Consider the following 27,734-nt stretch of genomic DNA (forward strand, 5'->3'; position numbering starts at 1 on the left):
TTATAGTTTTTATTATTATTATTATTTTTAAATGGACAGAAAGAGTAAAAATTAATTTTTTCAATTCATAGAGTGCTGCTACCACATTATAGAACTTCATTCATATGCAGCTGTAAAACTTTGTGACTGTTATAGGATTCACACATCAATGTTGCCTTTTCTTTGTTTGATATATATGAATTTTGTTTAAAAAAAGCACCAAAATAGGTGCTGCAACCTTGTACAAAGGATGTATACAAAAACAAAAATATTGACTCACTATATATTTACAAGGATGTAAAAGTTTTCAAAAAAGTAAGCAAAAATAAAGAAAAGGAAAAAAAATCCCCCTCAGCAAAAAAATGAGGCATTTGAGAAGATCTTTAAATCCTCTCTAATGTAGCCAATTTTATAAGATTTCAATCATAGTGACTGTTTTTATAGATGTTCTCATTTGATGGACATGCCTCGCTGGAATAGATGGGTTGGTGTTCTTAAATTGCGACTACAGGGAGATGGATAATAATTGATGCCTTTGAAGGAAGCTTTTAAAACCACGGCTTCGAACTGTTTCATTAGGCTGAATTTTTAAGGCCTCACAATATTTGTGGTACTTGCAAAACTTCAAAACTGTGAGATCTAAATCCAGTATGGAATTATTATGTCATCTTTTTGTGTACCTGTGTGTGGCATGGATGTGCTTATCAATGATGAAAGCCTACCAGTTTAAATGCAGTGTACCTTTTTTTTTTAATTTATTTAAATTTAAAATTCTTTCTCCTAGGGTTGCAATAATTCTTACCCATTTCCCTTGGCCTTCATTCTAGATTCTCTGGTGCTTGTGTTCATAAGTTTTGAACGACCTTTGTTGTTACCTGGAATATTGGTAGCAATGTTGTGCTTAGCTTAAGAATAGCTTATTGTGGTTTGCTTGGCCATCTTTGTTGTGCTTGATTGGGCTTTTAATCATAGAAGTAAGAAGAAAAAAGATGGCAAGATAGAAGGAAAATAGAAATGCTTCTTTTTCTTTCTTTTTTTGTGGTGTGTGTGTGTGTGTGTGTGTGTGTGTGTTTTTTTTTTTTGATCGACGAAAGTTAGTGGTTAGTTGTTAGATTAGCACATTGGGAAGTTGAAACTCACATCCATACACCTTGCAAGAAAATCTTGCCCTCCCATTCCACTTCTAGGAGTGTAACCCAAGACCTTCCCTTTGGAGAGACTTGGTGGTTAAAGGGCTAACCAAATATATATTTTTTTTGGGTGTGTGTTGCTGTTGATTGTAGCTCAATATATTTAAATGCTTGATTAAATGTTGTTCTCTCTCTCTCTCTTTTTCTCTTATATTATATATATATATTTTTTATTTTTTAAATATTTGCAGGATGGCTATGCAGTAGTTGCTTCAGATGGGCCTGGTGAATATCCCATAATTACTGAATCAAGAGCTGGAAATGATGGAGTTGGTGTGACTGTGACTCCTGGAACTGTTGCGTATGTAACCACTGGAGGTGTGTTTGTTTACATGGAATCTATAATTGTTGGCAAACTTGGGCATCTCCTTTGGACAAGTTGTGATGTTCTTGGCTGAAGAAAGTAATAATTATTTAAGTGATTGAAACTTTGCTAAATTATCAAAAAGGAAATACCCTATGTTCACCAACCTTGCATGTGAACTGATCATCCCGGGGAATGGGAAAACAGTGTGTATAGTTAGAGTAACTTTCGTTATGGCAAGTCTCTCCTCTTATTATATTCTAGAAAGCCAAACTCATTTGAGCATCTTCACGTAATTACCTTCCGTTTTCTGCTTTGTACTTGATTTTTTGCTAATGCATAATTAGTTCTCCTTACACTAGGAGGCTATTTGGGAACTCCCCAAAAAGGCCAGCTTTTGGCAAAAAAGCCAGCTTTTGGCCAAAAAGCCAAAAAGCCTATAAGCTAGTTTGCCATCAACTAAAAAAGTTAGATGTCACATCCACTTTTTAACTCACAAAAAGGCAACTTTTTTAGCAACTTTCCAAACACATTAGCTTTTTTAGCTCATAAAAAAGCCAGAAAAACAAAGCCACGAAGAAGCCAACCCCAAACAACGAATAAATAGCTAAACCAAATAGCTAAATGTTGCTGTTTACAAACAAGATTCCTGTTTTTCTTTTGTTTTATTTAATATATATATTCTTAAGTTGGAAACTACAAACTATTCTCCAATTTGCCATGGTAGAATTCTGCCTTTTCTTTCTAAAATGAATTTTACATTTTTCCATCCATTGATTCCATATACTAGTAAGTTTTTGTTATGTCATATCACATATTCTATCTTTTTGAGAAAGGAGAAAATAGTTGGCAGTTTGTGTGGTGGAGGCATGCCAGGACCAGTGCGGTCCAGATGTAATGGTGCACTAATGGTACACATCTGACTTCTAACCAAGTGATATGTTTTTGGTTAAGGGGAATGAGCCACTGGCTCTTCCCCCCCCCCCCCCCCCCCCCCCTTCTCTTTTTTCCCTTGGATGCAAGAACTTGAATATTTTTGAATTGTGAGGAAAAGTTTTTGCAGAAAAGAGCATTTGAAAAGGTGGAGAAACTAATAATTACAATTTACAATTGATAAATTGAAAGAATTGTACAAACTGGAGTAAAAATTGACAAACTAAAGTTACTAAAAACACTGAACAAGAATTCGACTGACTAAGAGAAAAGCAAAGATAAAATGAATAGGTCATGTCTGACATGATTTGTGTCAAGAGAGAGCCTCTTTTTGTCATCTTCACCCCTTTCATAGCTATTCCAGATAATTCCCTCTAGCTCACGTTTCCATAATTGTTATTTACTTTTATCGAATTGCTAGGGTTCTCTTCCTTTACTCTTGTCACGCCATATGTCACATCTCTGTTAGGAAGAAGACTTGGCTCTTGGCGCCTTTGGGTTTGATGTGTATCATATGGCGAGCTTGTAATCAAAGGGCAGAGGACCCTGTCTTTAAGTTGAACAGTAGAGTATTGACCCTGTTGTATAATTGGTACAAGGGAGTTGTGTGTCCTTCCGTTGATCAATATTTGGATTTTGTAGAGATGTTTGAGTAGTGATGTGTTGTGTAGGAGGTGTTGCATTCATCTCTTTTTGTAGAGATGTTTGAGCAGTGATCAATATTTGGATTTTGTTTTCTATTAAAAAAAATTTGGGTCTTGATTATAGGTTATGAGTTCTTTTATTCAAGTGTGTGTTTTATAGCATGAACATCTGTTTTCGATGCTAGGTTCAATTCAAACAGACATTGCAATTTAGGCCTTGAAGGTTCTTATATCTGTTGACCTTGTGTTTGAGTAAGTTTACTGGGGTTAAACTAATTGCTGCCTATTTCTAGGATTTAGAGTCGTCAACCAAACACTTCAAACAAGGTTGGGAGTGATCTAAAAACAAGCGTTCAATCAATTTATTATCATGTTAAATTGCGTTTGAAAGATTGGGGTTTTGTCCCTCATAATGAGCTGAAAATAATTTCCCTTTTGAAGACATTCCTTTTTTTTTTTGATAACCCCTTTTGAAGATATTCCTTGTAAACAATGTTGGGGTTAAACTCTTCCACTAGAAAGTTGGATTCTTTTCATGCTTTCTTTCTCTCTCTCTTAAGTGATTTTCCCCATGTTTCCTAGGACCACTACCTGATGGTGCTGACGCAGTTGTTCAAGTAGAGGACACTGAACTAATAAAAAGTTCTTCAGTTGAAGTGAAGAGAGTAAGAATATTGGTACAAACTACCCGAGGAGTTGATATTCGTCCAGTGGTATGATTTTGTTGACGCTGTTGGAATTGAGTACTTGTTTAATGAAGATATTATTTAGATTCAAGGTGCCACACTGACATTTTACAACTCTATGCGAACAATTATGTGAAAAGATACAAAAAAGAAAAAAAGAAAAAGTTCTCATGGTAATAATTTGAGAAAATACAAAGTAGCATGTATTAGAAAATGTTTGACTGCAATGCCAATTCTTAAGAAGCAACATGATACATTGCATCATAAGAGAAAGATATCGTTTATGATGTGGAACTTCATAAGATGGAAAATTTGATCCCATGATCTCTCTATTCCATGGGTTGTAAATGTCCCATCATGCTTGTAAATTTTGCACTGTGCACTTGAATATTGCAATATCAGTTGGTATTTTGTGTGGCCTACTAAAGAACTCATGCTTAAATTATTTGTAGGACTTTGCAATGTTTTCAACAGATTATGTGCTCTGAATTGCTGTACCACTTTAAGTGTTTAAACTTTAATTTTTATGTAATAATTCATGTAAATTAATAGAGTTAAGTTTATTGGTCAAAGTATGAGAAAGGTAATAGAAACACATCAAAGTGTAAATCTTATTGAGTTTTAAACGAATGTCTTTCATGAAAAGTGATTGTATGATATTAGATGGTACGATGAGGATCAAGGAGGGGGAGGCATGGAAACATATTTTAGGTGCAAGAGACGTCAACTGGAAGACTAGTAATTTTTGGAGATTTACTTTTTTTTTGATTTTTTTTTTCATTTGTGGAATCTTTTTCCTTGAAAACTTTAGGCAGCTCCAAGTTCTCTTTGCCCCTCTGAATCTTCAAGAGGACTTTATCCCCAACATTGTACTCGTCCAATGCTTTTTATATAACTTACTTTTAACAGGTCTGTTGTCAACTGCACAAATATATCCACAAGCAAAATATTACCATTAAAGCCCCTTGTAATGGGAAGTATCCCAGCTTTGGCTGCAATAGTGTTTCCAGGAACCTGCAGAACCAGAGCTCAACTTCGAACATTCAGTTGATTTGCTACCAGGTCTAGAGCAGCATCCACATAAAAACCGGCTTGCACGACTTTGCCAAATTTAAGCAAAATCTTTACCACAGTTGAGGATGGCATGGCAAACACTGGCAGAACTCCCTGTTTAAATTTCCCTTGGAATCCAACAGAGGACCTCCACTGCTTCCAGGATTGATGGCTGCATCTAAATTCCACCACCAATTGTGAGCCCAGTTTAACTAAATATGTCTTGATTTTGTCCAATAATAGCCCCACAGTGAGAGTGCGATCAAAAACCAAATGAATTCCAATGGCTAAGCACTGTTGGTCAACTCTTAAAGAAGATGACTGCCCCACATTGATGGGCCTCAGTAGATCATCGGTGTCTTCCACCTTCAACACAGCAAGATCCTCAGCACTGTCTGCACGAATCAACTTACCCTTGAAATTGTGTACCCCTTCTGAAGCAAGAATATTAATTCACTCAATGACTTGCCTGCAACTAGGATTCTTAAGAGAGGATTAGCAATTACATGATAATTTATCGCAATGTGACCTTGTCCATCTGAGATTAGTCCAGACCATTTCCTTCAGGGACCTCAACCACGCCCATGATGTTAAGTTGACAGTGCAATATTACATCGTAGACATTGACAACAGAAAAGTGTTCCTTCCCCAAAAGTTCCAAGGTCCTTTCCTCATAAGGGAAGAGTGCCCCAGAAGGATAAACAGACGGTGTAACTTCTTCAATTGCCATAGATGAATACCCTAAAACATGAGCTTGAAGGATGATAACACGAGTACATATATAAACTTGCAAAAAACTGTCTGATGCATTGTAAAACGAATATTTCTCTGTATCACTTCAACCAAATCTTTGCTATAATCATGATCAGTTCTTCGAGTTGGAGTAGAATGAGGAGAAAGGCCGATTTTGTCGTCGGGGAGTCATGATGATGAGATTTGTAAGGAAATGCCATCGAAGTAGAGCTCACACCGACAAAATCGTGTATTGTTTTTGCCGGGACCCGAGTCGTTGAAGTTGCAGAAGAGGCCTACAGGAGTTGCAAGCTATAACTTATATTTTTTTCTCCAAATCCAGTGAAATGCACAAGGGTCATACAGAGGAAATAGGTTTACTCTCTCTCTTTTTGCCTTCCTAAGCTTGCGCCCACCAAATTAATGTATTGATTTTGTTGGGACCGAAGTACGTTGAGGTTGCAGAAGAGGACCACAGCAGTTCCTTGCAATATTTGTTTTATTTCGCAATGATTTGTTCCTTTCTGTGGTGGAACTTTTTCTGAATATGTCAAGCGGAATTCTGAAAATTAAGGTTTTGAATCGGCTGATCATATTGGCCTGTCAACTGTCACCATCGTATTTTGGGTTTCGTAATACCATGCAAGTGCCGTTTTTTTCATTTTGCATCATGTGAGGACTCTTGCTTTGAATAGATGGCGCAATCACAAGACCTCCCCTCCTTGAAACTACAATGGAAAAGTGCAATTGGTGGATCAACTTCTATGGTCTACCTGTTACTGTGGATATTTACAAATGCTTCATCTGTGGGGAATTACTTTACATCTGAAATAGAGAGTGAAAACCTCAAAAGTGGATGATTGGCCTTGGACCAATTGCACTAATTGTTTTATTTATTTTTTCTTACCGTGTTTTCTATCCTTCTGCATGCCTGATACTCCTTGATGGGGAATGACTAGGCATTAGATGCGAATTGCACTATATAATTATTTTTTTTTACCTTGCTTTCTATCCATCAAATAGTTAAGATTTATTAGGTTTGTTTTATTAATTAGGATTTAGTTATTGTCATTTTTTTATTTTTGGTAAATTTTCATAAGGGTTTAGACTCTTTAGAGTGTAATGATTTTGGATGCTATGACTTGGATTTTGAGGAATTGGAATATTGAATTGAGATGGTTCCTTGTTTTTCTTATACTCTCTCTTCTGATCTCTGAAGTCTTTCCTTTCCCTCCACCTTGTCTTTTCTCTCTCTAATGTCTCCTTTCCTCTCCTCTGGTAGTAATCTTTCTTGCTGTCACAGTATTCTGCATCACTCGTTTTACCTAGTCTGAAATTTATATTCTAAAAGTATGCGCTGATTCTTTGTGTGCCGAATTTGAATTGGTAGATGGTCTCCCATGGTCTACCCATTACCTTAAATATTTGCAAAGGCTTCATTTGCAGATAATTACTTTACATCTGTGATGGCATGATAACCTGAATGTAGAATATTCACCTTTGATGAATCACACTCTCTTAAATTTCTTGTTCTGACCATGCCTTGCACAGTTCTGCATGCTCTGATACTTATGTTATTAATTGCTGATTTTAAAATGCTCACGTAGAATATTCTTGTTCAGGGATGTGACATAAAGAAAGATGATGTAGTACTGAAATCTGGAGAGCGATTAGGTGCCGCTGAAATTGGCCTACTTGCCACTGTGGGTGTTACAATGGTGAAGGTAGTGAAGGGCTTTTTTCTTCTTTTTTTTTCCCTGGGTTTAATACTTGAAAAAGACACCATGGATGGATTGGTTATTTTCGTGGACCTTTATTAAATTTGAACATCAGTATCGTTTCCTTTCACTCTCCTCTAAGGGATTAAAAAAAAAAATCCTATTAGTCGGTTGATTTTCATGATCATTTTAGTTGAACCAAAACTATGCATTGTTGAATTATGGTCAAACACTAAATTTCAGTGTGTGGAGAAATACCCAAAAGATTGATTGCTAATGCTAATGCTAATGCTGTTATCCAGGTATATCCTACCCCAACGATTGCTGTGCTTTCCACGGGAGATGAACTTGTAGAGCCAACAACTGGGTGTTTAAGTCGTGGCCAGGTACTGTAATGTTTAGGGATAACCCACTTTGTGTTATTGAGGGAACCAGTGGTTGCCTTGGCTTGATTTTGGTATAGATGTCTGCAGTGGATTCCTCACTGAAACATTCAGGCTTTGGGAGAGTCTATAGTGGACAATGGCTTTACAAAGGCCTGACTGGTGAAGGTAGATCCATGGGATTTGACCCTAGTAGTTTGGATTAAGATTTTTGAGCTGCGTAAAAAAAGTGTACGGAGGAGGACCAAAAAGTGATGAATTAGTGAAGAGGCTACAAAAGGCTAAAAGCATTACAGTAGAAATCAAATATTCAAATTTGAAGTTTGTATGGAATAAGGCTCTAAAACAAAATCTCAATATTTTGAAAGCCGTTTAAAGTGTTGTTATGGTATTTTCTAAGGTGTTTCTTTTATTATTTTCCTTTCTTTTTTTGTTATGATATTACTTTTAACTTCTTTTATTTTATTTTATTTTTGCGTGGGTGGGTTGTGGTTGAACTATCTATTGTCAAAGGTTTATAAAGCCCTTAATCTGAGGCCTAACATGTCAAGACCACAGTGTGAGGCATGCATGGGGCATATACCTCATGCTCCGAAGCTCCTCGATTTTAGCTGTGTGTGTTATTCATCATAAATTTGGTTTCTTCCAGAAAATGATTAGATGATTTCTGCTCTTCTCTCTCTTTTTGATATTTTGCATGTTTTTGTGTACTTTAAATTATTGAATCTAATTCCCTAAGGTTTTGTCAACAATTTGATTTGTAATTGTTGAAGGGACATTGGTTTAAGTATGTTTTTTGCCGATTTTTTTTTTTTTTCTTTCTAAATTTTTTTCATATTGGCCTGAATAAGAAACCCACTAAAGACGGCAAAAAGAGTGGTTTTAACTCACTATGTCTATTTTTCATCCATTATATGCTTGGTTTTAAATCCCATGTTTTTCTTATAAGATGATCATCTTCTTGTGCAGATTAGAGACTCCAACCGTGCAATGCTTCTTTCTGCTGCAGTACAGCAACAGTGCAAAGTTCTTGACCTTGGTATAGCTCCTGATGATGAAGAAAAGATTAAGAGGATTTTGGATAGTGCTTTTTCTGCTGGAATTGATATTCTTTTATCTTCGGGAGGTGTTTCTATGGGAGACAGGGATTTTGTCAAGCCTTTGCTTGAAAAGAGAGGGAAATTATATTTTCATAAGGTAAAGTGATGCCCTCTTCTGATCAATTTTCAATGGTGGCCCACGTATACGTTTTTCTATCGTTTTTAAGGAATTTGTTTCCTGACTCCTAGTAGTTTTAGAACCTGTTATGCAATTTGTACGTAGCATCAAGATGCTATGTATTTATACCCTAGTTTCTTGATTCAAGTGATTGTAGTATGGGTTCTATTGGTGCAATATATACACAAAAAATGAAGTCCTGAACTTTTGAATTCAGGAAATGGAACAGGATCTAATAATAAACAACCATTACAATGTGATATTGGATCACTAGAACAAGTACTTTGCTGAGGTCACGTAATATTCTAGGGCCAATAGACTTGGGCTAGCAAATAAATATAATATTCTAGCTTAACACATTTACCGGAACCAATATTAAGACACGAAGTGATTCTTTTTTAACTCCAAGTGAAATATGAAGTCTGGGGGCTGTTCCAGACTTTTTCCAAACTTGGGCAGCAAGGAGTGATGGAGGAATCAGTGTGCTGCAGGATCCAATCCTCAAGAACCAAGCCTCCAATTCTTCCACCCCAGCCTGGTATGGAGCTCTAAGCTCAAATTTATATTTTACAGCAAAAGTCCCCTTTCTATGCAGATCAGCCTTCCTTTAAACAGCTTACATGCTAGCCTCTTCGCCCACATAGTAGTGAGTGACATAGGGATCAATAGGTACTGTGGGATCGAATTCTCATATGACTTAAGCCTCCAATTCTTCAACCCTAGCTAGTATGGAACTCTCAGCCCAAACTGTATTTTCTTAAGCAAAAGTCTGTTATTGCTACAGATCAACACCCTTTATACAAACTCTCCCAAAAGACCAAATAACTCTCTAACACCCCCCAAACTTTGATGTAAAATAGAAAGGACCTAGTTTTTAAATGAACCAAACCAAACCAAGCCTTAAATCCCATCAAATAGGGTCGGCTACATGAATCTTTCCTCTCCACTCAACTTTATCCAAGGCCATTTCGTTAGTCAAATTAAGGAGGTTCATATGTCTATTTACTATACTAGCCCACGTCAATCTAGATCTGCCCCTTCCCTAACACTTTCATCTACCGTTACTGTATCACTTCTCTTCACTACTACCTCTGTTGGTCTCCGTTGTAGATGACCAAACCATCTGAATCTATTCTCTCTGAGCTTGTTTGGGGTGTGCTATATAAGCACATTTTTTTATTTTTTTATCTTTTTTGGATCACATCACTTCTCCACTTCTCTACTTTTCTACATATCTTTTCGTAAAAAGTCAAAAAGTGCACTTATTTAGATCATTCCAAACAACAAACCATTCTCGAATATAGTCATTCCTAACTTTATCTTTTCTAGTCTTGCCACACCTCCACGTTAGCATCCTCATCTTAGCAACACTCATCTTATCTACATGTTGTTTCTACATTGCCCAACATTCCAACCCAAACAACATCATTGGTCTAATAACCATTCTATAGAACTTCCTTTTTAGTCTAGTGAGTACTTGTTTATCGCATACTACCCCAAACGCATTCCGCCAGTTAAGCTACCTCGCTTTAATTCTATAGATTACATCCGCTCCAATCTCTCCAGCCGTTGTAATAATCAATCATAAATAACGAAAATGTGCACTCTTAGGTAGTTCTTCATTCTTAATTTTCACTTCTCCTCTGTTTTTATAGTTACTGTTACTAAAATTACACTTTATGTACTCTGTCTTAGTTTTGCTTATCCTAAATCCTTTAGATTCTAGTGCTTCTCTCTAAGTCTCCAACTTAGTGTTAACTCCTTCTCTAGTTTCATCCACTAACACGATATCATTTGCAAAAAACATACACCATGGCACATCATCCTGAATATTTCTTATCAATTTATCCATAACTAAAGTAAAAAGATAAGGACTTAAAGTTGATTCTTGGTGCAACCCCATAGTCATACAAAAAATTACATAAAAATTTTTAAATAATAAAAAAATTTGAAAAAGACCACCAAAACTTGACCTTAATACAAAAAATGCCCCCAAAGATACCAAAATACCCGACTTAGACTCAACTAGAACTACCAAAGTTTCTAAGCTCGAAATGACAAAATACCACTAACTTGACTGACCACAAAGCATCTTAGAATGCTTTCTTAATACTATTATTTACGTATATGATTTTGCATCAAATACATAGTTCTCACTTCTCATGCTTCAATAATCAGTAGAAGGCAGACATATGACTTAAATTGCATTCCTTTGACATTCTCTGTTCAGGTTCTCATGAAACCCGGAAAGCCTCTGACATTTTCTGAGATCATTCCTGACTCACCAAACAATGAGACAGCAAAGAAGATTCTTGCATTTGGGTTACCTGGAAATCCTGTGAGCTGTTTAGTCTGTTTCCATCTTTTTGTGGTCCCCGCCATTCGCTATCTTGCAGGATGGGCAAACCCTCACCTTCCAAGGTGTAAAAAATTCAATGTATAAAGAGAAATAGAGAAATGTATTATTGATTGATGTATTGTTGTCTATATATTACAATGATTCATGATTCCTATATATAGAAGAGGGTGAGTGTGTAGTAGGTAAGGAGTAGGTGAAGTGGAGGTGGTAGTGGTATAGTGGGTTAGGTTTAGTGGAGTAGGTGAGGTGGTAGTGGTGTAGTGGGTTAGGTTTAGTGGAGTAGGTTTAAGTGGGTGAAGTAGGTGATAGGTTTTAACAGCCCCCCGCAAACTCAAGGGGGATAGGAACTAGCCAACTTGAGTTTGGAGAGAGTAACAAAACAAGAAAATACATAAAAATAAAAGAGGATAGGAGACACTGTATGGTCGTGTCAGACCATTGGTGAAGACACTGGATGGCGGTGTCAGACCGATGTAGAAGACAGTTTATGGGGTCATGTCGGACCGTTGTAGCAGACAATGTTGTGACAGTTGTTGTGACAGTTTACAGAGTCTTGCTGGACCCTTGTAGAAACTAACCGGAATCAATGTCGGGACAGTTTACAGAGTCTTGTCGGACCCATGAAGGAGCTAACCGGAATCAATGTCGGGACAGTTTACAGAGTCTTGTCGGACCCTTGAAGGAGCTAACCGGAATCAATGTCGGGACAGTTTACAGAGTCTTGTCGGACCCTTGAAGGAGCTAACCGGAATCAATGTCGGGACAGTTTACAGAGTCTTGTCGGACCCTTAAAAAGTCGCACCCTCAAAAGGCGTGCCCAATCTATCAAAAGGCGTGCCATCAAAAGGCGTGCCCAATTCATCAAAAGGCGTGCCATCAAAAGGCGTGCCATAAAAAGGTGTGTCCAGGTTGGCGTCGAGCGCCGAGCGGCGCATGATGCGCGTGGCTGCCTTGGCTATTTAACTAAGGTTGATGCTGAGGCTGAGGCAGACAAAAAACTTCTGAAAATCCTCTAAAAAAAATCCTCTGAAAAAACTCTTCCTTTGCTGAGAGAGAAACTCTGTAATACTCTGTAACCAACCCGTCTCTGAAACACTCAGCAACATGGCCTCTTCTTCCCGTCCAGCTACCCAGAACATGGCCTCCCCGTCCCGTTCAGCTACCCAGAATATGGCCTCTTCGTCCCGTGGTCTGCTCACTCTCTTTCCCGACCTCAACGAGTCAACAAGAGAGATAACTGGTGCGGTGGCCAGTGAACCTCAACCAAGCGCCTCTGGTTTTGCTCCGTTGAACTTTCCGATGCGGTCGGTGGAGCAAAAAATGGCGGTGCAAACTGATATTGAGGCTAATCAGTATACTTTGAAGTCATGTGTGGAGACCATGACGGCAGTCACAAACCTGTCGCACCGGCTGCAGAGTAGGACAAATGAGGTGCAGCAGTTAAACGCCCAGCTGGCTCTGCTCCAACGCATGTATAAGGATGCGCGAGCAGAGATAAGTGTGCTAAAGGCGGAAAATAAGGAGCTGAAGCGGAAGGCCACCGTGATGTTTCGATTTGGAGGTCCGCCATATGCTGCAGTGGAGGAGTATGGGGGAGTGAATGTGCTTGGTGGATTAGGAAGCACAGAGGTAGCACCGTCAAGGACCGCCCAGGACGGAGGCAAAAAGAAGAGACCGGCGGCAGAGTAGGTCGGTGGGTGGCCGTCTGCAGAAAACAAATCTGTTGTTGTTGTGATGGTGATCTTGTGTGGTTTTTTTTTTTTTTTTTTTTTTTTGGTTGTGTAAAATGTGGAGCGGGGTGAATCCCGGAGATGAATAAAATATGGTTTGTTGTGCAAATGTGTAAATGGTTTTGGTTTTTTTTTTTTTTTTTTTTTGAAAGGAAAAAAATATGTGTCAAAATAAAGTTGGGGTAAAAAAAAAAGAAAAGATAAAAAGCTGAGGTTTAAGGAAAAGTTGGGCGGTGGAAAGAAGAAAAAGAAAAAAATATATATATATATATAAAAAGAAAGAATGTGTGGGCGATGGAAACTGTGATGATGATTTTGGGTGGAGAAAAAGTGTATATAATAATAATAAAAAAAGTGAATTGGGTGACCTGAGGAGGGTTCAATTCAGTTGCTTATTTATTTATTTATTTTATTTGTTTTTGGTGGAGTGGATCACATGGGTGAGTGGTAAAGGAAGTAAAAGAAAAAAATAAAGAAATAAGAGAAGAAAAGTAAAATGGGGTTGGTGATGTATATGGAGAGAGAGAATCTAGAGAGGGTACTCAAGGTAATCAAAGATCTCCATCCCCTGTGGAGCTATCAGCAGATCAGTCTTGTTTATCAGAATCAACTTCTTCATCACTGTCACATAATCATATCTTGCAAATGCCTTCTCTGCTCTCCCTGCCTCCTGGAACAGTGACTTCACTCTGTCAGGCCTCAACAGGCTGAGGTACCATCCAGCTATGGCTCCCCAGTCACTACCCACTACAAATGCCTGTTGTTGACCAAAGTGATCAAGAAGGCCAATGAGGTCAGCGACTATGTGGAAAACAGAGTAGGAAGAAGGGCTAAGAGGAGAATTAGAATCACCATAGCCTCTCAAATCAGGTGCCACCACGTGATACCCCTTTTTAGCCAAGTCAGTGATCTGGTGTCTCCATCCAAACCAGAATTCTGGGAACCCATGAAGAAGCAGAACCAGTGGTCCTGTCCCTTTCTCTGCTATGTTCATCCATATTCCATTTGTTTTGATCCTTTGCTGATTCACCTCCCCCATGATCATCATCGCCATCATCCTTTTCTTCTCTCTTTCTAGAGAGAGCTGAATGAGCCAGCTCGACTCGCTGGTGAACCCGTGAACGACGGCGACTATTCCGATGATCTTCGTCGGCGGGAGTGGGGTCCACGACTGTGTGAACAGCTTCATTCCTCTGGAATTGGTGATGTACCTCTCTCTCTCTCTGCTATTAATGTTAATAGGATGAAAAACTGATGGCGGAATGTGCGATGTGCAGTGTTGCTTTTATGTTGTGTGAATGGTGTGAAGAATTGGTGCAAGAATGGAAGAGAGAGACAAGAGTTCAGTTATGGAATTTGTGGCAGCGGATGGGAGGTATGTGTAAAAACAATCTTAGCGGACTAGGTTGAGGTCCGGCGGACGGCTAAGGTGAGGTTGCCGCCCGCCGGTGAAGCGAAAAATACTAGGTGCTAAACCTGCTCTGATACCATGTAAAAAATTCAATGTATAAAGAGAAATAGAGAAATGTATTATTGATTGATGTATTGTTGTCTATATATTACAATGATTCATGATTCCTATATATAGAAGAGGGTGAGTGTGTAGTAGGTAAGGAGTAGGTGAAGTGGAGGTGGTAGTGGTGTAGTGGGTTAGGTTTAGTGGAGTAGGTGAGGTGGTAGTGGTGTAGTGGGTTAGGTTTAGTGGAGTAGGTTTAAGTGGGTGAAGTAGGTGATAGGTTTTAACACAAGGTTATAAAAGTTACCACCGTCTTTGTGTTTTCATGATTTTCTTTTTCATCCCCATTTCCTTGATTTAACTTTACTATTTCACCTACTATGAAACTGAAATGTTTGTTTGATGTTTTTGATATTATATAATAGTTTTACTCTTGTTTCTTGGGCAGAGTGCATGCTCGTCTTAAGCAGTCCATAAAACCAGATCCTGTTCGTCCCGAATTTCATCGTTCTATTATTAGATGGGAGGTCAATGATGGATCTGGCAGTCCAGGGTGAGTTTAATTCTCTGTTCAACGGCATTACCTTTTGGTAACAGGTCCAGAGTACTTTAGGGTTGAGTTCGACATAGTTTCAAATACTGGCTTGGTGTTATGTTTTTTGGCAAATGCTAAAGAGTGCCGCTATGGCATTGTTTAACATTGGGATTAAGGTAAAAAGTGTATTGAAAATAGATAAAAGTGTTAAAAAGTGCATTGATTTCAATAAAAAGTGCATTAAATTCAATGAAATGTGTCTCGTGTTCTTAAATTTTTTTGTCTGCTTCTTCTGCCCCAAGGGCACTTGTTAGCAAGGCTTGTGTTTTTTTGGGTGTATCTTCTCATTAACCCTTTGCAGTCTACAATACGTTTGTTGCTTCCACTGGCATGAAGATCATATATATTGTTGTACTTCTTGATTGATTTCAGATTTGTTGCTGAGAGCACTGGTCATCAGATGAGTAGCCGGCTTTTAAGTATGAAGTCAGCAAATGCTTTGTTAGAACTGCCAGCATCAGACTGTGTAATCTCTGCTGGAAATTCTGTGATAGCCATTTTAATTTCTGATTTTAGCAGTTCTGTGAGCAAGAGTTCAGTATCGCTAGATTTAGGTTGTGCTACCCAAGGAAGTGTATCACAAGAAGTAACTGCAGATGATCCTCGAGGTTCTGAGTTTAAAGTAGCCATTCTTACAGTGAGTGACACAGTTGCATCAGGGACTGGGCCTGATCGGAGGTATTCTAACTTGACATTGCTGTTTTTTAATTGAATCACTTATCATTATTTTGATTTGGGCTTTTATGCTTCCTTCATATATTTGGGACTTGATACTTCTCAAAAAAAATAGAATAATAATAATAATAAAGGGAGTTGGAATTTATAATGAAGAAATTTAGTGTTAGGGTTTATAGGTTTAGAGGAAGGAGGAGTAATTTTATATATATCTGAAGTAAAAAGTTCAGTCTACATTAGCAAAATATAATATCCTTGTTTGTATGATGCTCTTATGTCGTGCTTTTCTCATGATGCTCTTCGTAATTTTTTCCTCTTATTTCATCATGATTTTCTGCATGCTTCTCCTACTATCCTTGTTTGTATGATGCTCTTACATCGTGTTTCGTTCTACTGCTGAAATGTAATATCTTAATATGATCACCCCAAAGTTGAGATTGTTTGACTCAGCTGTCTTCATGCTGGTGGACGGGTCAGTATTCTCTCTCTTTTGGTAAATGAGTGTCAATGATATTGAAAATGTATCAATCTTTTACTGGAAGCCATGTATATTGAGATTGATTTTAGCTCACATTTCATTATTAACGAGACAGTACGCTCAAAATTCCTCGGCTTCCTCCTATACAGAGACTATGATTTCTTGTGAAATCATTTATCCAAAAAAAAAAAAAAGATTTTTTGTGAAATCTTTTTTCTTGGATGCTCTTAAATGAGATTCAAGCTGGGGATGGTTGAATTTGCTAGCAGTGTGAAAGGAATAACGTTGAATCTTGAGAATGAGAATGTAGGGATTGTTGTCTTTGGTAGTGGTACCTGTAAAAATTAATACATATAGAAAGAGAGAGAGAACAAATTATGTATATAGAGAATTGTATAAAGAGAATTATTATTATTGATTGATGTTGTTACAAGATTGATTAATTACAATTCCTATACAATCTATATATAGAAGAAAATGTGGTAGTAGGTGTAGTGGAGGTGATAGTGGGTTAGGTGAAGTGGAGTGTGTGGTGAAGTGGAGGTAGGTGAAGTGGAGTGTGTAGTGGAGTAGGTGAAGGTAAAGATGGGAAATTCTAACAGCCCCCCGCAAACTCAAGGAGGATAGAAACTAACCAACTTGAGTTTGAAGAGAGGAACAAAACAAGAAAATACATAAAAAAAGGATAGGAGACACTGTATGGGGGTGTCATAACCATGTAGAGGACAGTTTATGGGGTCATGTCGGACCGTTGTAGAAGACAGTTTACGGGGTCATGTCGGACCGTTGTAGCAGACACTATTGTGACAGTTGTGGTGACAGTTTACGGAGTCTTGCTGGACCCTTGTAGAAGCTAACCGGAATCAATGTCGGGACAGTTTACAGAGTCTTGTCGGACCCTTAAAAGGAGCTAACCGGAATCAATGTCGGGACAGTTTACAGAGTCTTGTCGGACCCTTGTAGAAACTAACCGGAATCTATGTCGGGACAATTTACAGAGTCTTGTCGGACCCTTGTAGACACTAACCGGAATCTATGTCGGGACAGTTTACAGAGTCTTGTCGGACCCTTGTAGAAACTAACCGGAATCTATGTCGGGACAGTTTACAGAGTCTTGTCGGACCCCTGAAAAAGCTAACCGGTATCAAATGTCGGGACAGTTTATGGAGTCTTGTCGGACCCATAAAGGAGCTAACCGGAATCAATGTCGGGACAGTTTACTGAGTCTTGTCGGACCCTTGAAGAGTCGCACCCTCAAAAGGTGTGCCCAATTTTGTCAAAAGGCGTGCCATCAAAAGGCGTGCCCAATTCATCAAAAGGCGTGCCATCAAAAGGCGTGCCCACTTTATCAAAAGGCGTGCCATCAAAAGGCGTGCACACTTTATCAAAAGATGTGCCATGAAAAGGCGTGCCAGTTTGTCGGGCGTCAAGAGGCGCGCGATGCGCGTGGCTGCCTTGGCTATATAACCAAGACGAAGGCAGAGGCTGAGGCAGAGAAAAATTGAGAGAAACCTCTGAAAAATCCTTCGTGTTGCTGAGAAAGAGAGTTCCTTGTGCTGAGAGAGATTTCGGAGAGAGATTCTGTATAACACTCTGTAAACCTTGCGCTGAAACACTGAGCAACCCAAAACATGGCCTCTTCTTCCCGTCCAGCTACCCAGAACCTGCTCACGCTCTTTCCAGAACTGAACGAGCCCACAAGAGAAATAACTGGTGCGGTGGCCAGTGAACCTCAACCAAACACCTCTGGTTTTGCTCCATTGAACTTTCCGATGCGGTCGGTGGAGCAAAAAATGGCGGTGCAAACTGATATTGAGGCTAATCAGTATACTCTGAAGTCATGCGTGGAAACCATGACGGCGGTCACAAATTTGTCGAACCGGCTGCAGAGTAGGACAAATGAGGTGCAGCATTTAAATTCCCAGCTGGCTCTGCTCCAACGCATGTATAAGGATGCGCGAGCAGAGATAAGCGGGCTAAGGGCAGAAAACAAGGAGCTGAAGCGGAAGGCCACCGTAATGTTCCGATTTGGAGGGCCGCCATATGCTGCAGTGGAGGAGCAGGGAGTTTTGATCATGCCCAGTGGAGTGGGAAACACGGAGGCAACACCGGCAAGGACCGTCCAAGACGGAGGCAAGAAGAAGAGACCTGCGGCAGAGTAGAGAAGAAAAAATCCCGCCGGTGGATGGGGTTGTTTTGTGTGTTTGTTTGTTTTTTTTTTTTTTTTTTTTTTTTTTTGTGTAAAAGTGTGATCGGGGTTGTGCCCTGAGATGAATAAAATATGATTGGGGGTGCAAATTTGTAAATTGTTTGCAATGGTGTTTGGTATTTTTTTTGTTTTTTTGATTTGTTATTTTTATTTTTATTTTTTGAAAAAAAAAATAATAATAATAATAATAATAATAATAAATAGGTATGGAGTGGGCGGTGGAATGATGGGTTGGTAGTTTCAATCATAACCTATCAAAAGTAGAATAAACAATAATAATAATAATAATAATAATAAAAATAATAATAATAAAAAATAGGGATGGAGTGGGCGGTATATTAAAAAAAAAAAAAAAAAAGAAAGTGGAAGAGAGTGTGAATTAATGATGAAAAGTGGAACCAACCCATGTGGGATTGAATGCTGCCCATGTGGGATTGAAAGCTGCCCAATGATGCACTCTGGCTCAATTGTGCAAGACCGCAAAAGACTATAAGCACCAATTGTCATGTATTATTATTATTATTATTATTATTATATATATATATATATATATTTTTTTTTTGTTTTTTTGTTTTTTTGTTTTTTTTTTTTTTTGAAAAGAAGAGATAAAAAAAAAATAATAAAGAAAGAAATAAATAAATAAACTATCACGTGGGTGGAGTTGTATAGAAAAGAGATAAAGTGGATATAAAGATGGGATATTTGATTAAAAACAAAAAGAAAGGACAGTGCGCGTGGCTGGTGAGGAAAAGCCTCAGATGCAGATGCAGATCTCAGTATCCTCCCAAAATACAAACTCCAAATCTGACTTTCTGGGTGTGCTCTCCATCATAATACCCCATCGGATTCAACTCATCTCTCTTCACCTTAGTCTTCTCCTCTATTGACTGTTTAAAAAACAAAAAAAACTCTCTCGACACCGACTCAATTGATTGGCGATAGTTGACAGAGACTCCATGGTTGATGACCTGGAAGAATCCCCAGTCCTTGCACGCATTGCCTATCTCGGCTACGAGGTTTTCCATGGCGGTGGAGTCGGGTGGAGAGTTGTGAAGTGGAGAGAGATCGATGAGTGGAATACCCTCGGCTTCGGTGGAGGCGAGTTTGGGCCTGTGTTCCGTGGATTGGATGAATGATGGATCGATCTCTCCCATTGTTTAGAGAGCAACAGAAGATGCTGAGGGTTCAGCTATGATTTTCTGGCAGCGGAGTGAAGGTATGTGTAGAGGTCCGGCGGGCGGCCAAGGCGAGGCTGCCGCCCGCCGGTGAAGCAGAATTACTAGCTTCTCAACCTTGCTCTGATACCATGTAAAAATTAATACATATAGAAAGAGAGAGAGAACAAATTATGTATATAGAGAATTGTATAAAGAGAATTATTATTATTGATTGATGTTGTTACAAGATTGATTAATTACAATTCCTATACAATCTATATATAGAAGAAAATGTGGTAGTAGGTGTAGTGGAGGTGATAGTGGGTTAGGTGAAGTGGAGTGTGTGGTGAAGTGGAAGTAGGTGAAGTGGAGTGTGTAGTGGAGTAGGTGAAGGTAAAGATGGGAAATTCTAACAGTACCGCTATTAAAGGTGGAGATCCTGTAAAGTGCATTGGATCTATTGTGGATGTCCCTGCTGGGGAAGGCTATGCTAGGGTGCTATGAAGCACTGACACTCCAAAACAGGTGTTGTAGCGGTTTCGGACGCAAGCACACTGCAGGGACATGTATTTATTTAATTAATTTGCTTTCAAGGGAGACACTAACTTGTCCTCCCTCCCCCCCAGTGTTTTTTATGGATGTTGGATGTTGAATGCTTATTATTTTTACTTAGATTTAAATAATTAATACATCAATAAAAAAAGACAAACAATAAGTTAACCTGAGAGTAATTTTTTTTTTTTTTAATTTTTTATCTTGAATTAGTGTTAATTTTGATTATTGTGGATGTAATATTAATCTACATAGAAAATAAATATATATATAAATATAATAATTTTTTATTGTCTTGTCCCCACCGTGTCCGTGTACTCATTGTTTTTTTAAATCACCATGTCTCGTGTCCTCATCCTCATCCGCGTTTGTATCCGTGTTTGACGTGTTGGGAGTACCTAGCCCCCTCATTCTTTTATTGTGCTGGTGGGCTTGAGTGAGTGAGGTAGTGTTAAATTGGAGGGAGGGGGACTGCTAATGTCCATCCCATGAAGTGCTAGGGAACCAAGCATTCCTCAGGCTAGCTCTCACGTGTCTGGGGTTCAATCAGATCAACCAATGAGTTGTTTACGGAATGAAGAGTTAAGCAAGGGCCAGGAGATTGATGGAAGAACCTGCCCGAAGTCAGTGTTGTGTTCAACTCTACAGTTTGTCTGGTTGGAAGGATTTATTGCTGCTGTTTGTGTTTTCCTTCTCTCTCTTCCCTTGGTGTTTTTTTTTTTTTACATGACTGTAGACGTTGTTACTATTTAGTAGTCGTTTTTCTTTACTTGATTTTTCTATCTTAAATGATTTTCACTTTCTATTTTCGACCTTTATTGTACAACATAATTGGAGAGGGAGAAAAATCGCTTCTCACTCTGCTATGTAGTATGGAATACAAAGTAAATCTTCTAGGGTTTTAAACTTTGGGGGTTACAAAATGGACCAGCTGAAAGTTGCATAGTCTTGTTTAGAGAATCAACATCTATCAATAATAACAATGTAGCGCTTCAAATTATGTAATTGGTGATTATATTATCATGAAGGCTGCATTATAGATAATTTAAATTTGACATGGATGGTTATTATTAAATGAGTACCGCTCTTCCTTATAAGCCATGGATGCTGGAACCAAGAGGTTTGGGTTCTGAATTAAATGCATTAGGATACACCTTTTGGGATCGTCATTCCCAATGGGTCACTTCATTGATGCTACAGTAGAAGAGCAAAGTAAACGTTTTTCCTTGTCAAAGCAGAACATGGAAGTACTGAGTTCTTTGCAACACATATTCAGCAATTTGTTATGTATGTTTTTGTGATAAGACATAATGAGTTTTCTTGTTAATACCTTAAAAGCTACTTGTTGGGCATTTTGGATCCACTAATTCTTACAGATTTTATAGGTTTCTACGCTGTTGGTATGCTTATTAGCTAGAAGTTTATAAAGAGTTGGATTTACTTGAACCTTCATCCTTTTACATCAAATTTCTGTTTTGAACTCTGCAACCTCTACCTTCTTCCAATATATGCCCACACTATGACTTATTGTGAAATCCTCTAGTTATTTTTACTTTTTTTAGATGCTCTTAGGTTTTCAATTTTTTCAATTTTGTTTGGAGGAAAGGATTGGCTTATTGTTTTGTTGACTACCCAAGCGCAATCGCTGGGGTAATAATTTCCCATACATCATCTTAGTTATCATTACAATCTAGTAAGTTCTTTTTCACCACTTGACTTTTCCATCTTAAAAATGATATTAATTTTTTGTTTCCACCTTTATTGTTTGACATGTTCATCAATTCGTTGTTCGTATTGGAGGGAGGGTGGGGGAGGAAAATAAATTGCCTTCGGATGAAGTTTTCTTTTTGATGTGTTGTTTTGGCTAGCATGGAAACAGAAACATTTTGGAAACGTTTCAGAAACATTTCGTCAACATTTCGGAGAAATTTTGAAACAGGACATAAGAATTACTAAAACTTATTTAGATGTATAAAAGCCTAATAATTGATTAATTAAACATATTAGATTTTTAGATTCATTCACTGCATAAAGGAATACATGTAAATATTGCTAAGAATAAAAAAATTGTGAAGTATTGTCAAATAAATTGATTTATCAATGTAAGTGTATATTATTGACACAAGTGTGAGATTCCAACAAAATAAGATAAAAAAATTTACTAAGATGTATTTCTATAGAATTATTTTTTTGATAAGTAAATAGTAGTACTATACTAATATTATAATAATAATTCTTATTAATATAATAAAATAAGGCCTTTTATCTTTTTCCTAAAAAATTATAAAAACATTTATGAGAGATTCCAAATTCGTGTCATCGCAACTTATTGGTTCACTATGTTTCGTTATGTTTCAATGAGTTGCTTTCTTTCAGTGGGAATTTTTGAATTTCATTATTTCACTAATGTTTCATTTCGGTCTCTTAGAAAATGGAGACGTTTTGGCTATTTCCATGGAAACAAGAGGAAACTTTGTTCTTCCATTTTGTATTAAGTGTGGAAATACAAAGTAAAATTACCTTCTAGGGTTCTAAATTTTGGGGTTACAAAATGGACTGGCTGAACTTGCGTGGAAGATTGAATGACTAGCTATTGAAGAAAGAATTATCACCTCAAAGAGATGAGGATAAGGAGTCATATTGCAATGATGTTTCTCTGCTTTTTCTCTTTCCTCATTTTCCATTCTCAGACTCTCTCTCTATCTCTGTCTCTGTTTCTCTTTCTCACACACACGCGCACACCCCACCTCATCCAACATGCTATCTTGTCTCTTAATATTTTTCCATGGATTGAAGATTTTTTTGCGCTGTCATATCATCTTTGTTCTCCATTCTTATTCATAATTTTACACAAAGATTGTGAAGAATGTTGATGTGTCGGCTCACCGTTTTCAGTCTGTTTATATTTCTCTACAAGTAATCACTCTAAGCATCATTGTCTGACTTGAATAGTTCTTTAGGATCAAAAGAATTTATAATTCCTTCAATGATAACTTTTTTAATTTGTCCATTTTATTAAATGTTCAATTTTATTTCTTTGATTTAGCTATGATCGTAGTATCCCTCACATATGGACAGTACTTCTACTTTGTGCATCATGGTGTCATAAAGTTGAACTGGTTCTTGAAATTTTTGAACCTGTAGTGGTCCGAGGGCAGTTTCTGTGGTTAATTCCTCATCAGAAAGATTAGGAGGAGCAAAGGTAGTTGCAACAGCTGTGGTTCCAGATGATGTGCCTCAGATAAAGGATGTTTTGCAGAGATGGAGTGATGTTGACAAAGTGGATCTCATTCTTACCCTTGGTAAGGTTCTATAATTTAAGAACCATTTTTCTTGTTGAGTAGGAAATATAGGCTAAAGCTATTAAGTATCTCCTTTCCCTTTTCCCTAGGTGGTACTGGTTTCACCCCAAGAGATGTCACCCCTGAAGCAACAAAAGATGTGATAGAGAAAGATACTCCTGGTCTTCTTTATGTCATGACGCAAGAGAGTCTGAAGGTAAGAAGAGCTTTCTAAATTGCTCTATTTGGTTCAATAGAATGAGATGGAATGGAATAGTCATTCCTTAAGCTTCCATATGGAATGATAATTCCATTTGCAATGTATTTTTTATTATTTTTTTAATCAACCAAACATGGGAATGGACATTTTGATGGAATGATCGTTACATTCCATTCCATTCTAGTAAACCAAATATTAACCATGTCTCTTGCATATGTTGTGTGTAGGGCTGCAAATGAGCCAAGCTTTGTTGAGCTCGAGCTCGGCTTGTTTGCTTATCGAACTCATTTATTGAGATTAAGCTCAACTTGATAAGTAACTGGGCTCGAACTCGGCTCGATAAGATTTTTTTTAATATTATTTATATTATTTAATATATAAATAATATATTTATTACATAATTTAAATAAAGATAAATAAGCCTAATATTCGAGCTTGAGCTCGGCTTGTTTACTAAACGAGCTGAGCCGAGCCCTTAATGAGCCGAGTCGAGCCAAGCCAAGCCCATTCGTGAACAGTTCGATTCATTTGCAACCCTAGATGTGTGTATTTTGTTTTGTAGTTGTGCTCAAATATATGCATCATGTGAAAAGTTTAGACTTTGAACTGGTTTTGAACTCAAATTTATTTAAAGTGGATATACGCCGTAATGACTAGTGAATTTTAAAATCTGGAAACTTTCTAGTTATTAAGGTTTTGAAGTTAAACTTCGTGGTTAAACTTTGTTGATCTGAAAATGAAATGCATTTATTCAAAATTAAAATGACATATGCACTAATGTTTATGGAATTTTCTCCTATCTGAAATTTATTGTTTGTTTTACCATCTAATTCTTAATGCATTTGTGCTTGCATAAAACAAAACTGCATGTTGTTTTCGTTTTCCCATCTTTTATTTTCATAAATTGCTTCTTATATTTGTTGAATATTTCTTCATGTGTGCATTCAGGAAGGTGTTTTTTGGTTCAAGTATAGTAAGTCATTCATCTTAACATATGCAAACAATAAAGATTTACATACTTGAAATGTTATTGACATCAATTTATGACTGATGCAAAAACCTTTGTGAGCTTTAGAGTCGATCCATTAATGAACAGTTTGTGATCTTCTAGGAGAAATGTTTCTATGATCCAATTTAAGGTGGGTTGAACTATAGTATTACCGAGACCAAAAAAAAACTACAGCATTACCTGGATGTGAAGCATTTCTTTTTCTTCCTGTAAGCATAATACTAAACTACCGCTCTGGGGCAAGACTACTCTATAGAGACCTCCACATGGTCTTCTGTGATGCAGCAAGATGGCAGAATTAGCAACCTGGTTGTTGCAATAGGTAAAAGTTTAATCCTTAAAGGAGTTCCAACAATCATAATCAAAAGAGAGCAAGATAGCAAAATAATTGAAGTGGGAACAAAAGATAATTGAGATTCTAGGGTTTCCTAGCCCAGGGCTGACTTGTATTAGTTTTCTGAAAATATGAGATATAATATATACCGGGGCCAGCTGTTAAAAATATATCAACAGCTGAAATATCAACCCAAGGTTGCCCTAATGAATTAAGAGTCAATAGTAGTACTTTTGTTTTTTGGGTAAGTAGTCAATATTAATACTTTTTTTTTTTTGGGTAAGTTATTCACATGACAATCACATGGTCTTTTGTATTATAGATATGACTATTGCTTGACTTATTAATAGATTGGGATCCTAATAACTGATCAAAAGTAGGAGCTAAGATGATAAAAGGCAAGTTTAGATAACAAATTGTACTAGTGACCCTAGTTAATCTTCCTTTGGACATTGGTTGCTGCTTTATCATTGATGGTTCTTATGTTTCAATTGCCAAGATCTTTATTTTCATTATCTTCTTGAACATTTCGTAAACAGGTGACACCATTTGCTATGCTCTCACGCGCTGCAGCTGGAATAAGAGGATCAACATTGGTAAGGCCAAAGATTCATTCCAATTTTATTTTATTTTTTTGAATATTAGTGGAAAAATTTTAAAATATAACCCCTGATTTTCCTGTATCCCATCACAGGCAATGAATGGATTCATGCAGGTTGATATAAATATAAAATTTAATAAATATCTGTATGCTAATGACCGTTTATGATCATGTTGAAAGTTAGAAACAAATATAAGCAACGTGTAAAACTTATCAGTTTATGTTGCAGGTATTTGTGCTTGATTTGATTTGTTTTTGCTTGGTGCAATTGTAAGGCCTTGGTGTTTAGTTTAGTGTGAACATGCATGTCTGAGTAGTTAATAATGTTGGAGGTCAGTCACTGTACATATTTCACCCCTAACAGCACGGCACATCTAATGGGATGGACACTGGTTATTGGTCTTTTTAAGTGGGCAGATAGGACTTGTTTTAGAAATGGATTTATCTATTTTCAAAACGGTGATGTTACATGCACCAATTAGTGGACTAACTGGTGTACTAACACTAGTTATGACATTATTATTAACTCCACTCATTAATCGCATTACAAATATAAAAAATCTCTTAAATTATGCCACATTATCAATTGATACAATAGTTAGTATACTAATTGATACATATAGCATTATTTTTTTTCAAAATGGAAGCACAAATACATTCTTTGGGATAGCACATTGAATAAGGGACGTGAAAGCTTTTCGTAAAATGGAGTCAACATGAAGACATTGGTAACATCGTTTTCTGAAATTCCATGTAGTTATTGTGGAATAGGTGAATTTTAATTCTAAAGGAAGGAAATGGTCCCTTTCAAATCCCATATATAGAATTAGTTGGCTTTTGTGGGTAAATAAATAAATTGTTTATTGCAAAAATCTTATCAAACAATTGCTGTTGGAATTTCAACCGGAGTGTCAGGTGATCCCTCAATATCCCCCAGAGCCAGATGTTAGTTTGCCAGCCTTAGAAGTTGACATGTAGGGTTCCAAGTCCTGGTTGGGACAAAGGTCGCATGTCTCACTGAATAAAGAAGGAAAGAAAGGAAAGAATAAAATAGATGGACCCACAAGATCTTGATATACTAACAGAAATCATATGGGCCTACGTGTGACTATGATATATATTTTCAATTTAGTTTTTTAATAAAAATTCAATACAATGATCTGGAATTTAGTTTCCTGTGACTCTGTTTGCTGGAATTGACTTCTCACATTGTGTTTCTTGTATGTTACTGTTATGTTTTAGATCATCAACATGCCGGGGAATCCAAATGCAGTTGCGGAGTGCATGGATGCTCTGTTGCCAGCCCTCAAGCATGCATTGAAGCAGATAAAAGGGGACAAGAGAGAGAAGCATCCTCGTCACGTCCCTCATGCCCAAGCAGCTCCTGTGGACACCTGGGATGTTAGTTACAAGTTGGCTTCTGGTGGCGGCAAAGAACCCGGCTGTTCCTGTTCCCATTGAAGTCGTGTAATAGTTTCGTTTATTCTGTCAGAATTTTTGTGCAGAATATTGCACCAGAATGATGGCGGGCGGTGCTATTTGTGTAATTATATGAATCTCAATGGGCTTTTTTTTCTAAAGTGATAAGACTCAAAACTGAGTCAAGTCATGATGTATAAGTTTCCTATATGAATTTTATGTTTATACATAGACGCATGAACAAATTGGACGATAAAGCAGGAATGAAAGGGGTTGGCTGGTTAAGGTCACAAAACAGATTAATGGTGAATCTATGGTGTGCACGTTTTTTTGTTGTGTTTGGATCATGAATTTAGACAGAAATTTAAAAAACAAAAGCAAATGGGAAAATAAAATAGCTTTTATTTCATTTATGTTGGCTTTACTTCGTGAATTTGGTTAAAGACTTGAAAAGGGAATGAGAAAAGTTAAAGAGAATGTGACGTGAATGAAATTTAAGTGTTTTTCTCTCTCTTCTCTTTTTCTTTTTCTTTTCAAATCTCTATTTAAATTTATGATTTGAAAATAGTTTAAAGTGAAAATTATGAACTATTGTGATTATATTAAGAATATCATAATTATATTATGAATGATGTGACGTAAATGTCTGACTTCTTGGGTATTTGTTATGAAATATTGTGTTTTATTACATAAGTTACGTTTATGTATGTTTTTTAATGTTGCATTTAGATAATGAATTTGGATAAAGATATGAAAAAGAAAATACAATGTGAATGAAATATAAATATAAATTATTTTTAATTTTTAATTTTTAATTTT

At 37.2% G+C, this 27,734-nt stretch overlaps 1 protein-coding gene and 2 pseudogenes across 3 annotated transcripts in view; 1 reads left to right on the top strand and 2 right to left on the bottom strand.

Moving 5' to 3' along the window:
* The window catches only part of LOC145789235 (molybdopterin biosynthesis protein CNX1-like), a 52,921-nt gene extending 25,696 nt beyond the window's left edge, over positions 1-27,225 (top strand). For all 3 annotated transcript variants that reach the window (XM_082906543.1, XM_082906545.1, XM_082906544.1), the window contains exons 2-13: positions 1,361-1,487; positions 3,633-3,763; positions 7,144-7,245; positions 7,542-7,625; positions 8,592-8,819; positions 11,071-11,261; positions 14,834-14,938; positions 15,353-15,658; positions 23,196-23,353; positions 23,443-23,549; positions 25,435-25,491; positions 26,739-27,225. In XM_082906543.1, coding sequence (XP_082762669.1) covers positions 1,361-1,487; positions 3,633-3,763; positions 7,144-7,245; positions 7,542-7,625; positions 8,592-8,819; positions 11,071-11,261; positions 14,834-14,938; positions 15,353-15,658; positions 23,196-23,353; positions 23,443-23,549; positions 25,435-25,491; positions 26,739-26,957 — 1,815 coding nt within the window. In that variant the 3' untranslated portion in view covers positions 26,958-27,225. The remainder of the gene's footprint in view (positions 1-1,360; positions 1,488-3,632; positions 3,764-7,143; positions 7,246-7,541; positions 7,626-8,591; positions 8,820-11,070; positions 11,262-14,833; positions 14,939-15,352; positions 15,659-23,195; positions 23,354-23,442; positions 23,550-25,434; positions 25,492-26,738) is intronic.
* Positions 4,420-6,450, bottom strand: LOC145807850 (protease Do-like 8, chloroplastic pseudogene; annotated as a pseudogene).
* Positions 13,342-14,266, bottom strand: LOC114296464 (epoxide hydrolase 3 pseudogene; annotated as a pseudogene).
* Positions 27,226-27,734: the final 509 nt, after the last annotated feature.

The sequence above is a fragment of the Camellia sinensis genome, chromosome 14 (assembly GCF_055761805.1).
Source record: "Camellia sinensis isolate YWXY chromosome 14, ASM5576180v1, whole genome shotgun sequence".
NCBI classification, from domain to species: domain Eukaryota; kingdom Viridiplantae; phylum Streptophyta; class Magnoliopsida; order Ericales; family Theaceae; genus Camellia; species Camellia sinensis.